The 15,955-nt window shown below is 30.7% G+C and overlaps 1 protein-coding gene across 1 annotated transcript; it reads left to right on the top strand.

Annotated features, from left to right (window-relative positions):
* Positions 1-793: 793 nt before the first annotated feature.
* On the top strand, positions 794-4,422 carry LOC145000906 (protein DA1-like). The gene is made up of 12 exons (XM_078960208.1): positions 794-1,053; positions 1,688-1,846; positions 2,052-2,136; positions 2,217-2,376; positions 2,443-2,563; positions 2,651-2,734; positions 2,804-2,923; positions 3,009-3,221; positions 3,480-3,542; positions 3,630-3,748; positions 3,835-3,893; positions 3,971-4,422. Exons 2-12 carry the CDS (start codon positions 1,730-1,732, stop codon positions 4,291-4,293), a joined length of 1,464 nt encoding a protein of 487 aa, XP_078816334.1. The 5' UTR covers positions 794-1,053; positions 1,688-1,729; the 3' UTR covers positions 4,294-4,422.
* The last annotated feature ends 11,533 nt before the right edge of the window (positions 4,423-15,955 follow it).

The following is a 15,955-nucleotide window of genomic DNA, read 5'->3' on the forward strand; positions in this document are numbered from 1 at the left end:
CAATCGGATGTTTTAAACAAAGCTATAATGAATGTGGACTTGAAAACAACTATGTTGGAATTTCATGGTTTATGCAAGTGTGTTTATTAATTAAAAATGAAAAACTTCTTTGTAAAATTTGAGTTGTTACATGAACGTGCATATTCTTTGATGTAATACATTAGATTTTTTTTAGCATATCTAGCAAATTTTCTAAGATTTGAAAACTTGAGTATAAAATAAAGAATAAAGTAAAATAATAGACTAAGATAAGATTTTACATCTAAACAGAAATTCTAAGATCTCAATATGGATTTTGCTTTCTCATGTTAACAAAACCTACATTTATTTATCACATTAAGAAATCAATAATATCTTTTAATATCATAATATATTATTTTTATTTCTCATTATTTGAAACAAAAGTCAAATGCATTTTTTTGTTTAGTTTTAAACCTATTGACTTGGTCGACTTTGTTCTAGAGCACACACATTTGATTATTAAGAAAATAATTTCAATTTTTTATATTATTATATACTTGAGTTAATATGAGTTCTCAGTGTTTGTTATAATACTTTTTATGTATTTTTATTATTTATATAGTTTCATACTTATTAGAAATTTGTTTAAAATTAAATCAGTCCATAAATGATAACATGCTTTATTGAGCTATATCTAGGTATAAATTACCTAATAAATAAGACACATAATATCCTTATGTATTATTGAGTTATATCTAGGTATAAATTACCTAATAAATAAGATCATAAAACACATAATATCCTTCTATTTAATATTTAAGGAACGCGTATTTATTTTAATTTTGACTTTTCCTGGTAGAATTCTTAACATCTTCCTAAAGCGAAAGCTAATGCCGTGTTGGGTTCGTGATTCTCAAATTCTTCAAGGTCAAAACAATTTCCCAGAATCACGAACCTAAACCCTTCACACATCTTCGATTTCTCTCTCACTCCCGTGATCCTGTTAAAGCTTCGTCTTGTAATCGTACACCCTCTTTCGCTTTCGATTTTGGTGGAGGATTAACGATTTTGCTTCAAGACTTGATTATAATCGTAAGAACACACGACTGCCTTTACTTTACTGTGTTTTAGTTGTTATAATTGTTCTTGATTTTCGTAATGATCATCACTGTTGATGCATAAACCAGAAGTTTTTGGTGAGTCCGGATGTTTGTGAATTCGGAATTGCAGAAACAATGTTGTCTTTTATGTGGTTTTATCACGTATGAGTAATTAATCTAATTAAATTCGTTTTATCTTATTTATGCCTCTGTGTGTTCGTTTTATATGAGCTTGATTGTTCTAATACGGTAGCTCTGGATTCTTCCAATCCTTCTACTATCCGATTTGTTTGAAACCTTAAGGTTATTAAACTTATAATCAAGCTATACTCTGGCTTTCCAGCTGTGGCTATCCGAATCTATTACTCTATAATAATCAGTAGAGAACATTAGTAAGTTCATTATGAACCGCATTGGTAACTGAGTATTCGTCCCATTTGAACATTTCAATCCATTGATGTTGCTTGTCCTCATTAATCTCAATTTCTCATTATCGTAACTGAAGAGCCATTATAATACCTGTTATCATTAAGGAGTCAAGCCACATTTTTCTATTATTTATGAGAAATCCCCAATTGAATATCATGATCTTACCTATTCTTTATGCTTTTTTTTTCTTTCTTCAGGTAGAGTATTATTTGGACCTGTACAGCTGGTAGTTACTATCCATGGGTTGGCTTAGCAGAATTTTTAAAGGCTCCAACCATGAAGTTTCAGAAGGGGAATATAACTGGAGATATGAAGAGAATACAACATCAGCAGGAAATCACCCTTCTACATCTTGGGTAAAATCCATATTTTCACTCCCTTTTTGAGACATAATAATGTATGCAATCTTTAATATTGTAATTTGAAGGGTATTCATTCCTCTTTTCAAATTGTACATGCAATGTTTGACCTTTTTTCAAGTATCTTTCTTGTTTTATACACATAGTTAAAACCCTTGTCCAAATTTAACCTTACTTTCTTACATGAATAAAACTTTTTCAGGATCCACAGTCTGAGATAGAAGATATTGATCGTGCAATTGCAATATCACTTGCAGAAGAAGAAGGGAGAGGGAAACATGTAATTAGTAAGTGATGTAATTATATTGTCTTTTTCAATTCTTAAAACTATAGATTCAAATATATGTTTCTTGAATTCATTGGGTAGGTGATGATTCTCAACTGAAAGAAGATGAACAACTTGCAAGGGCATTACAGGAAAGTCTTAAAGTTGAGTCACCACCCAGAAATAGACATGTAAATGGAAATGGAAATGGAAATGGAAATATTTATCAACCTATACCATTCCCATATTCAACAGGATTTAGGTAAGTTTGTTTATTTCTTTATTGCAATTCCAATTATTAAAAAATGTGATTATCATTTTGTTGTAGGATATGTGCTGGTTGTAATTACGAAATTGGGCATGGAAGATTTTTAAGTTGCATGGGTGCAGTTTGGCATCCAGAGTGTTTTAGATGCCATGCATGTAACCAACCAATTGCTGATTATGAGGTATTCATTTCAACACACATATTTTCATGAAATAGTAATTATTTACTTTTGTTTATTTATAATTTATCCTACTTTTTTTCTCTACAGTTTTCAATGTCAGGAAATTATCCTTATCACAAATCTTGCTACAAGGAGCACTATCATCCAAAATGTGATGTTTGCCAACACTTTGTAAGTAGTATTAATAAACTATAAACTAAAACTACCATTTTTCTTTAAAAAAATTTAAATCTTTTACAGATTCCAACAAATGCTGCTGGACTTATCGAGTATAGGGCCCATCCATTTTGGGCCCAAAAGTATTGCCCATTTCATGAGCATGATGGAACTCCTAGATGTTGTAGTTGTGAGCGAATGGAGGTGTGTTATAAACTTATAATGAATAGTTGAATACAATTACTTTGATTATTATTATTTTTAATTAAATATTTAAATTTTGATTTAGCCATGTGAAACAAGCTATGCTGGTCTTAATGATGGGAGGAAACTATGCCTTGAGTGTCTTGACTCTTCAGTGATGGATACAAGCGAATGTCAACCACTTTATCTTGATATTCAAATGTTTTATGAAAGTATAAATATGAAAGTGGAACAAAAAATTCCTTTACTTTTGGTTGAGAGACAAGCTCTTAATGAAGCCATGGATGGAGAGAGAAATGTAAGTCAACATTTCTTTCCATTATTCAATCTTACACACAACAAAACAAAACAGGTTGTACTGTCTGTTATCAGTCTGTCTGTCAATCTGACACTGTTGTCAGTAGTCTCTCAGATATGCATTGTACCGAGACTCAGACTATTGAGACAAAAGTAACCTTTTTAATCCCGCCTAGAACGGCGTAGACACTCACAATCTCTCGCCTATGAATTAAAAAAAAAAAAGACGAAAATACCCTCCTCATCTTTTTCATTTCAGGGTCATTACCACATGCCTGAGACGCGTGGACTATGCCTCTCCGAGGAGCAAACCGTCAGCACAGTATGTATTTGTTTTTAGTAATTATGTATTTCCTTAAATACCCTTTTAAAAAATTTATTAGTTTATTCATAATTTGACATGTGGCAGGTTTTGAGAAGACCAAGGATGGGGATGGGAAACCGGGTCCCGGATATGAAAACCGAACCGTATAAATTGACACGTCGCTGTGAGGTTACAGCCATTCTCATTTTATATGGCCTTCCAAGGTATTTTTTATTTTCTTTTTTAATTTTATAAAATTGTCAAATTTAGCTACCTTATAAGATTTGAGTTTGACATAATTTGTGAATAGGTTGCTGACTGGATCAATCTTAGCTCATGAAATGATGCACGCGTGGCTTCGACTTCAAGGTTTTTTTTTGCACTCTTCATTGAAACTATTTTTTTTTTTGACAAATAAATTATTTATTTTTTGTTTTCCTTTAAAGGGTATCGAACACTTAGTCAAGATGTTGAAGAAGGAATATGTCAAGTGTTGGCTCACATGTGGTTAAGATCCCAAATAGCTTTGATATCAAGTGGGACCACGCCATCATCATCATCATCATCATCATCTGCCACGTCATCAAGGCAAGGAGGGAAAAGGTCTCCATTTGACAAAAAGCTTGCTGAGTTTTTTAAGCATCAGATTGAATCTGACATGTCACCGGTTTATGGGAATGGTTTTAGAGCCGGGAATCAGGCAGTAATTAAGTACGGACTTCCAAGAACCTTGGAACATATTCGATTGACAGGGACTTTTCCTTTCTAAATTTCGATCATTTTTTTTTTGTTTCTTTGTGATTAGAGAATGTATACCACTATTGAAATTGCATTTTTTTTTTCCACGTGTAGATTTTGTCTTTATAATAATAAAATCACGCATTCTTTTTTTCTTTCATTTGTTGTTGTTGGTGGTTGCAATTTCAGCTTTTTTATGATGCTTTTGTCGAAGGTTTGTCATAGAGATGTGAAAGGTGCCACAATCATCACATACGCAAGTGAAAGGATCATATTGTTTCTCTTTTTTCAATTAAAAGATTTGGGTGTGAAGAGAAAATTCATTGCAAATACAAATTAGGATGAATATTGAATAAATATTAATATGATATAGTTTTCTTGAAAGAATTCTATGTGGTTTACATGCTTTATGTGTAAGAATTTGCATGTTTTAAATCATATATAATAATCGTTCGAATCTTTCACTTGTAGAATTTTTTAAACAACATTGATAGGATTTTTTTTAATGCAAATCACTAGATAGAAGTGCACAAATGTACAGCCTTGAAAGATTATTAGCTTGAACATAATATACAAAAGAAAATCTCCAGATTTCTTTGTTACTATTCACAACATAGAGAAAATATATTCTTTCTTAATGTAAGACCAAAAAGGCATCAAGTGCTGCTCATATATTTGCATGATACCGGAAATGACGTCAAGCATCCATACATTGGGGTTTAGAGGGGGTAAAGTGGGCAGCCGCACTGAGCCTAATTTTTTTATCATATATTTTTCTTTAAAAATACAGAATTATAATAAAGATAAGGGTCATTTTTTTCTTGTTCGTCCTGAGCCTTTAAGAATATTTTATTTTTCAGAACCGACCCTGCATCCATATGACTAGAGATGACAAAAATAGAATCTATCCAACAACTCAACCCAAACTCAATCCAAAATTAGCATGTTGGTTGAGATTTTCAACCCATTTAGGTTAAATGGGTTAATCTGTCTAACCCATTTAATTAAATAGGATGGATTGGGTAAAAATTATCAATCATTTTTCAACCCACCAACCTATTTAACTTTAATATATACTTAATTTAATAATTATTTAAATATTACCATATATTAATCTAAGTATTAATTTATAAATTACAATGTTCTATTGTAATTTTTTTAAATGCAATCTTAATTCTTATCTTTTTTCTTTGCACTAATAACATTAGTCACTCTTCAAAAATATTTCGAAATTACGTATCTTTTATATTATTTGAACAATTTCTTTGTATTTGTGAATTGAGATTGTCCTTTTATTATAGTTTCAAAGTTTATTTAAGTTTGGAACTATTTTAAGTGGTGTAATCTTAAGTTAATTTATTTACTTTTTTATTTTAAGTGGGTTCCAGGTTTAACCTATTTATTTAATAAGTTGGGTTGGGAATTACATAAACGGATCAACCCACTGAGAACCCATTTATCTGAAAGGTTGGGTTTGACTCGAAATATTCACCCATTTAAATAAAAAGGTTGGATTGGGTTAAAATATTCAACCCAATTAATAAATAGGTTGAACCCAAATCTAACCCAGGTTGATCCATTACTAGCTCTATATATGGCCTAACACAACCCTCTCTCTCTCTCTCTCTCTCTCTCTATATATATATATATATATATATATATATATATATATATATATATATATATATATATATATATATATAGAGAGAGAGAGAGAGAAAACAAGAACCCCTAAAAATCATAAAAATGCATAATAAAATACTTAGAGATCACAAATCTTTTTTTGAATATATATATACAAAAATCGCAGCTTTATTAACAAATTTGCTGAAAATCTTTTTGAAGAAAAAAAAAATCAACATTTTAATTTTTTTTCAGCGTTTTTTTTTAAAGTTGTGAATTTTGTATATATAAAGTCAAAAAAGATTTTTATTCTCTAAGTTTTTTTTATGCATTTTTATGATTTTTAGGGTTTTTTGTTTTCCAAATAACCCTATATATATATATATATATATATATATATATATATATATATATATATATATATATATATATATATATATATATATATATATATTATTTTATCACACATCGATACAACATGGTCCTACGTATTTCTATATATGATGGGGTATTTTATGCTTCATATCAGCTCTTATGAAAAATAAATCAAAAACTACACATATATTAATATATTGATCGTCAATATTTATCTAGAGCATTTGCGTTGTATTGTTAATGGAATCGTTGGATGTGGTAGAATGTCCATGTAGCCAATTTAACTTAGCTATCATAAGATGTTAAAAGATGGTATTCAATGGATTTGTATTTTAACGGTTATTAAATGTTTAATGGATAAGATATATTTTTTTTTACTGACAAACTAATATACATCTTTATATATATATATATATATATATATATATATATATATATATATATATATATATATATATATATATATATATATTACAATCTATGTCTCCAAAAAACCTAAATCAATGACCTTTCAATTGAGAGATCTATTTTATTGAGAACATCTATAATGCATAATTTAATAAAATAATTAAATAATGTGTAATACATGGTTTGCATTTAATAAATTAAGCTCAGTCATAATAATGAAATAATATCTTGGATTTCAATCAAGGTTATCAAGATCGGGATCCTATGTAGAATCGTGTTTGGGTTTGCAAGATCGAAATCGGGATCCTAAGATCCGACAAAATAAGACATAACTATTCAGTTTTTTGTTAAAAAACTATAAAAACTTCAAAACATTAGTCACAACTCATAACATAAAATGATAAATGGTAAATTGATAAAGGATAAAAGAAATAAAGTAGTAAATTTATTTTTCTCAAAATAAATAAATAAATAAATAAAATAAGGGAAGGCAGGACCGAATCCCGATTCTACGATCATACCTACGATCCTACCATAAGTAAAATCCGTATACGATCCAGCTTGTTTTTCATAGCTAGGACCATTGGACCGTTGGATCCTACAATCCGTATATAGGAAAAGTAAACTTTTTAATCCATATTATATATTAAGGTTGTAACAAAAAGAATTTTAATATTTTTTATTAACATTTTAGAGCTCCATGCAGTGCAAGAAAAAAAATATTCGAAATCCAAAATGACAACCAATAATATAAAATGTATATATTAGAGCATCTTCAATTGTTAGTCTATTATATAGTTATTATCATCTCATCATTATGTGAACTTTAACATCTAATTAAATAATTTCTTCGATGGTTAACATTTTATAATAGTTTTTTCTTTAAATTTAATTAATCTATCTTTATCTATTTAAAATATTCTATATAACACCCTTTATTTAAATAAAGGTCATTTTTACACACCTAACATATTTTAATACAAACTATTCTAATAAATATTATCATTAGACGTTAATAATTACATAACTATAAATGCAAGAATACATTTTTGTAAAAGGAATATATTACCATACATGAAAAATAATATGTTAAAATACATCTTTCGGAAAAAAAATATGTTACCGAGTCTTTATTTTATAAACGTAAAATACGATATATATATATATATATATATATATATATATATATATATATATATATATATATATATATATATATATATATATATATATATATCATAGTTACAAAAAAATATAAAAATATTATATAATAGTTATTTGATAGAATTAATAAACTAGTAAATAAATAAATAAATTGAAAACTAAAATATAATTCAGGGTAAACTAAAATATAACTATAAGATGAGAGCGTAAAATATACAAATGGATAAACTATATTGACAACTTGATATATATTGAATGGTCAATAAATAAAAATAAATAAAATCATGTATTCCAAAAATATATATATATATATATATATATATATATATATATATATATATATATATATATATATATATATATATATCATAGTTACAAAAAAATATAAAAATATTATATAATAGTTATTTGATAGAATTAATAAACTAGTAAATAAATAAATAAATTGAAAACTAAAATATAATTCAGGGTAAACTAAAATATAACTATAAGATGAGAGCGTAAAATATACAAATGGATAAACTATATTGACAACTTGATATATATTGAATGGTCAATAAATAAAAATAAATAAAATCATGTATTCCAATAAGAATAAGTTGTCAATATTAATAAATGAGATTTTTTAATATGTACCGGTACATATAAGAAGCATTAATTAATTATATATATATATTACCATAATTAATTATAAAATACATTAATAATAAAAAATATTATCATAATTAAATGTGAAGTGCATTAATAATTTTCATAATAAATATATTTCAGATTTAATTATGGTAATATTTTTTATAGTTATTACTTCTTATGTTTTCCTTTAGGGCACGTATTATAAAACCCCTTAATAAATTAATAGTAACAACTTCTAAAAAGAGGAGATACTCTTAGGTCAATGAAGCTTTAATTGCACCAAGTATATAAGAAAACAAATTTTCAATTTTAGTTTTAAAATATCATTGTTTTCAAGGTTAGACCTGGTTACTTAATTACTTATGTGACATCCATATCTAAAACTTTTATAAAAAAAATTAATGACCTAATATGTACATTTTATATTATTGGTTGCCATTTTGAATCATTTCCCTTTAGATATATGAAAACTTTAATAACTATGTTATTTATTTTATTTTATGATATATATATATATATATATATATATATATATATATATATATATATATATATATATATATATATATATATATATATATATATATATATATATAGTGACATCCCCATTTTCACGGTCAGAAAAGACCGATTTTTTTGTTTATGCTTTATAAAAATCAGAGTACTTTTTTTAATAAAATTTTTGCGGAATTTGTTCCAAGAAAAATACGATAAATACTGTTGATGTATATTGTAAAAGTCGAATAGAGTATTTTGTATAGTTTCGCATTTTATGTTATTTTACTAAGTCATCTTTTATGCGAAGTTAAAATGTATAGACTTAGTATATTTTTTGTTCGTTCCCTATAAATAGGGACTTAGGCTAGAAGTTGTAGAACGATGCTAGAACTCACTTCTGCTTAACTTTGTAATCAGTCTTAATCAATATGAGATCTGATTAATATTTACTCTCTGTGTTCTTCATCTTAAATCGTTCAAATCTATCTTTTCTTTTCTAAATTCTCGATAACAATTCTCATCAATTGGTATCAGAGCTGACAACAAACAATATGACTTCACAGTTGCTGACTTTCCTTTGATGAACTGCAATGACTTAATTCAAGTAGCAATGATCTTGAAGCATATGGAAGAAAACAATCTCAAAGGCTCTGATACAGATGTGTTCAAAGCAGGCTTCGCACATGTGAAGACTTTCATAGACAATTACTTCGATTGTCTAGCCCTTACAGATGACGAATTAGCACATGTTGTGGGAAGGGAAGTGAAAGTTCCATGGGAGGAGACTTTGACACAATCTGCTTTGTCAAAGTATGTTGTTGGAGAAATCTGCCTAAAACCTTTTGGCATGGTGTTTTCTGGCAGAGACACAAAAGGCAACCCGAAGAAATTTTTGTTTAAAGTCTCAGAGATTGAAAGATATAATTCTTCGCAATATACGCACTTCATTGTACGTATGAACAATTGCAAGAATAATAACGAAGGAGACAAGAAAGATTTGAAGAAGGTGATCTCCTGGTATGGAGAAGTGCGAAAGGCAATTCACTCTGCAATTCAAAAACTTATGAGTTGAATTGTATCGACTATTTACAAAGGGGGAGAATGTTGATGTATATTGTAAAAGTCGAATAGAGTGTTTTGTATAGTTTCACATTTTATGTTATTTTACTAAGTCATCTTTTATGCGAAGTTAAAATGTATAGACTTAATATATTTTTTGTTCGTTCCCTATAAATAGGGACTTAGGCTAGAAGTTGTAGAACGATGCTAGAACTCACTTCTGCTTAACTTTGTAATCAGTCTTAATCAATATGAGATCTGATTAATATTTACTCTCTGTGTTCTTCATCTTAAATCGTTCAAATCTATCTTTTCTTTTCTAAATTCTCGATAAAAATTCTCATCAAATACGTTATTAAAACATTTTCGAAGAAATGTATTTTATTCATTTTAAAACGTTTGGGATGTCATCATTAATACAGAAACATAAGCATAAACAGAACTTACATTTATTTACACTAGTGATCTACATCTCTTTAAATCTCTCAGTGTGATGTGACTTCATATCAACACCTGTGATATAAATAAACTGAGTGGGTCAGGTTGGGAAACCTGGTGAGTACATAGGGTTTTCAACCCACAATAATATAATTATTATGTTTAAACATCAAACAATCAACCCAATTACCCATCCCCGTTATCTTCTTTACTCTTAAGGATTTATCCTAAGAGTCATCTATCCTGCATTTGTTTATTTCGAAGTCCTTACTTCCAGGATTATAGGACTGACACTAAATTCCTAACTGCCAATGTTCGTTCATAAAGCACTAATTCCATAGCTGCTATAGTCTATTCATCGGGTACTAAATCCATAGCTACCAGTGTTTATCTAATAGGTACTAAGTCCATTGCTACCAATTCCTAATAGGTACTAAATCCATAGCTACCGGTGTTTGTCCAATAGGCACTAAGTCCATAGTTGCCGATGTTTATTAGGCACTAAGTCTATAGCTGCCAATGTTTACTCACATCATCTTTTATCTCTCATCATTCATCTACCCATGTCATACCCAACATATTCGTATATATAAAATACGTATACAGTTTAAATCATTTAAAACATGTATAAAACGTTCATACAAGATAGACAACAAGTATTCATATAATATGCACACATAGCACGTAGTTTATATAAAATACTTCATATCTATGTCTAAGATGAAAGGGACTATGCACTCACCTGAAAGGTGGTGAGTTAGTACTCGAACAACGCTTCGATACTCTCAAAACAATTTCCTTTGATAAAACCTAGTATCAACACCACTAGGGTTTAGTCTAACGATAACTGTGACAAATTAATAGTCTGACTATTATTATTATCATATAAGTGTTAAATAACACTCAATATAATTCATAATAATAGCCCGGATAATTATTTTAAGGACCTAATAACATTCCTATAATTATTTGAAAGCTATATTAAAAGTTGCATAAGCGTAGCACACTTACAGCGAATTTTATCAAAAACCGGAACTTTATTTGGAGCAGCGTTTCGAAACCGAAAGACTCCTTTTTCTCGGGACTCTGGGAGCCTCGGGGCTTCCATAGGGTGCTAGGGGTTTTATCTAGGGCTTAGGGGGTTTATAGCACTTAGAGAGAGAAAGTAGTGAGAAAAAGAAGTGAAAATGGTGTGAGAAATCGGTTGGCCTCGCAGGGTTTTTATAGGTGCGAGCCTCCTCGGAACGTTGGGCGTACCCTCGGTGGTACGCTGCGTGTAGGGGCAGGTGTCTCACTCTGGGTGGGGCGATGTGGACATACTTCGGACCGCACAAGGGAGAAGAATGATGGGCGTTCCGAGCTGTGTATGCGGGGCATATGCGAGGGCTACGTGTCTGAATCCGAAGACCAGACCTTGATCAGCAAGCTACGGCCCTGATCGAGCCACGTCATCACTCATTGCACCAGCTTCGCAAATTCGAGTTACAACTTCAAAAATTCGTAACTTTCGCGTATGACCTCCGTTTTCAACATTTTTTATATCCACGCGAAGGTGGGAACGTAATCTACAACTTTCGTTTAGACTCCGTCGGCTAATTTTGAATTGATTTTAAATTGTATATTATTAACGGGCCGGGACAGGATTGGTCCATTAAATCCTCATAACTTCTTCATCCGACGTCCGTTTTCGCCCATCTTTTTTCTCGTTACGCTACTTTTAACGAGATCTTCGATTCTCGTTTAGGTCGTGTCAGCTAAAAATCGCTCGATCTAATATTGGAATTTCGGGCTGTACACTGCTAATCTGAAACTTCGAAAAGTCATAACTTCTTCATACGAGGTCCGATTTGGGCGTTCTTTTTATCAATGTTCTTGGCTTAACATATTCTACGATTTTTGTTTAGATCGCTAAGGCTATATCTCGCTCTATCGTAAATTCACTATTTACGCTTCCCAGTATCGTGCCGGTTCCGTCGCGAAACTTCAACGGGTCATAACTTATTCGTTATAATTCGGATTTCAGTGTTCTTTATATGTATGGAAACCCTGTGACATATACTACCACTTGGTTTATATTATTTATTCTAAATAATCTTTAGTTGGAAAGTCATTTTCGACCTCTATTATCTCTAAATTGACTAGCCCGGATCTACGGGTGTTATATATATATATATATATATATATATATATATATATATATATATATATATATATATATATATATATATATATATATATATATATATATATTCTTTGTTTAAGAAGATAAATAATAAACTTATTATTATTATTATTTAAATTATTTAACATAATCTTATTATTTGTGTCTCTATTTAATTGTTTTTTTATGTTTTGTTTAAATGCAATGTTTTTATTATTTATTTATTTATTTTACTTTTTATTTTACAATATTGTTGTTGCAATTAATTTTTTTTTTTTAATGTTTTGTTTGTTTGAATACAATTTTTATATTATTGTTATATTATTTCTTTTATAAGCTAATACGTAAACGATTATACTGTAAATTCATATCTTATATAAAAATATGGCAAAATCCATTATATATTTTCTATTAAAATAGTGTTAAAATAAAAACCAAATGAATAATAATATGGTAAAATTCATTTTATGTTTTCTTATTCTATTTAAATTGTTATTGATTTAGTATTAATTCTAATAATATATTAATAGAAAATATTGTAACATTCATAATTTGATATGTTTCCCTTTTATCCCCTCATTGCAAAATCTTTATATTTTTGGTCCCTAGCTATTACGCGGGGTGTATTCTATGAGTACACTTAGTGTACTAGCTATTTTCTTGATGTGTGATTCACCCACATACACGAGGCATACATGGAGTACGCACGAGGTACGTCAGGCAGGGGTAAACCCTAATGTTTAGGGTTTGCACCATATTTAAGAAACTTATACCACCCTTCGACATTCTATTGATCAACCTCTATCACTCTATACCCTAAAAATGAAACCCTAAGTATCATTTGTGAGTTTTGAGCTTGAAAGTGGATTTTGGTGGCGTTTTTGTGAAGTGGAAGAAGATGAGCACATAGAGGTTGCTTGGGAGTAGCTTGAGTTTGTGCATCTAGGTTCATCTTCATCTTAGCATGTCATTTGAGGTAAAAATCTATCATCTTGATGATTCTTTATGCTAGATCCAACTTAGGGTGTTATTTATGCATTTTTGGGTCTTTTGAGTTAAAGTTAAGTTTATGGTCTACCCTAGAAGCCTTAGGGGTTAGATCTTAACACAAATGAGGTCCTTTATCCATAAATGTAACCTTTATGAGTTATTTTGGTCCATGCATGAGTTAGGTTCTTTGTTATGGTTCATTTTGAGTTTTGGGTCTTATTAGGTTATGTATTGGTGTAAACTTTCCAACTTTACATGTTAAGTCACCTTCTAGAACTAGATCTGAGAGTTTGGCATGTTGGCTTAACCGAATAAGTGCTTAATGAGTTTAGTTGTTTGTCTACCAAGTACGCGGGGCGTACTCAGCTCGTACGTTGAGTGTACTGGCCATGGAAGGAGTACGCCAAGCATAAACCTGATTACGCCAATCGTACTAAGTTGTTTGACTTTTGGGTTCACTTCCTAAGGTTTGGGCCATATTTTTTGCTTTAATTTTTAGGGTTTTCATCCTATTTAAGCAACTTATACCACCCTTGGACATTCTATTGATCAGCCTCCATCACTCTATACCCTAAAAACAAAACCCTAAGTATCATTTGTGAGTTTTGAGCTTGAAAGTTGATTTTGATGGTGTTTTTGGTGAAGTAGAAGAAAAAGAGCACTTGGATGTTGCTTAGGAGTAGCTTGAGCTTGTCTATCCGGGTCATCTTCATCTTAGCAGGCCATGTAAGGTAAAAATCTCTCATCTTGATGATTCTTTATGCAATATCCAACTTAGGGTGTTATTTATGCATTTTTGGGTCTTTTGAGCTAAATTTGAGTTTATGGTCTACTCCAGAAGTTAGAACTTAACACAAATGAGGTCCCTTGTCCATAAAAATGAAACCTTTATGAATTATTTTGGTCCATGCATGAGTTAGGATCTTTGTTATGTTTCCTTTTGAGTTTTGGGTCTTATTAGGTCATGCAATGGTGGAAAGTTGCCAACTTTACGTGTCAAGTAACCTTCTAGAATCGGATCTGAGAGTTTGGCATGTCTTAACCAAATAAGTGCTTAATGAGTTAGGTTGACTGTTTTCCGAGTACGCGGGGCGTACTCAGCTCGTATGCTGAGCGTACTGGCCCTAGAAGGAGTACGCCAAATGTAAACCTTAGTACGCCCATCGTACTTAACTATTTTGTAACACTTGTTCCAGGTATCACTTATTCCTCTAACATTTTAGGGTTTTAGACTGGGACTTGACGAGTTGGGGAGCTACAACTCGTCGAGTAAGGACCATTTTGATTGCGGGATAACGGGTCTACTCTACGAGTTGGAAGGCCCCAACTCGATGAGTAGGCATTGGAAAGGAAAACCCTAATTTTTTTTACAATTTCCACCCTATATAAAGAACTTATGGCTCATTGTGGCCTCTCTCATTGTCTTTACAGTCCGGAAGCAAACCCTAACCGAGCTAACCTTCCATATTGAGTGTGTATGATCCTAAGTGTGTGTGTGTTTTGTGTACTTCTTGGAGAACTTGAAGATTAAAGAGCTTGGAGTGAGAAGGAGCTTATAGATCCATCATTTACTCAGTTGTAGCAACCATTTGAAGGTAAAAAGTTGTTACCTTGATCATTCTCTTACTAGATCTATCCATTCAAGAGTTTAGGGTTCCTTTTAGCCCACTGTGTGCCCATTTTTGGACGTTGGGCAAGATTTGAAGTTGTAACTTCATATCTGGACTCCTCAAGGACCCCTATAGTCATAAAGTTATCAACTTTATCAAGCTTTGGCCCTTCTCCATACCCTAAATTGTTGGTGATTTGATTCACTAATTGTATTTAAGTGTAATGGGTTGACTTGTTGACCAAAAATCAATCTTGATGAATATTAAACAAGTATAAAAAATATGATTTTCAATATCAAAATATACATAATAACTATCCCCATTACTATCTTTCACGAAAAAAGTATCATCAGAAAAAATTCCAAATGTCCTTGACGCCAAACAAAAGATCAACATTATTGTAATTGTCATGACCACCCCAACCCTGAATGTTTTTATCTGTATCATTTCTATTCAGATCTTTACTTTCACTAGCATTTTCAATAGGACCAAGACTGCCCAGTGATTTACTTAGCCTACATTTGTGTTCGAGCGAAGGTGCGGAGTGCATACTTGTTTAAGTATATTCAAGATTAAAAGTAGACTGCCATTTAGGGGTGAAGCCTCTAAATGAACGAGGGTCCGGGGGGAACGTCCCTGGGAGTGGGGTCCAAGGGGCGGCAGCTCCTGGCGGGGTCCAAGGGGCAGAGCCCCTAGATGGGGTCGAATATTTGATTATTTGACCCGTTTTTGGC

This window comes from Lactuca saligna, chromosome 6, assembly GCF_052625555.1.
Source record: "Lactuca saligna cultivar CGN05327 chromosome 6, ASM5262555v1, whole genome shotgun sequence".
In the NCBI taxonomy this organism is placed as follows: Eukaryota; Viridiplantae; Streptophyta; class Magnoliopsida; order Asterales; family Asteraceae; genus Lactuca; species Lactuca saligna.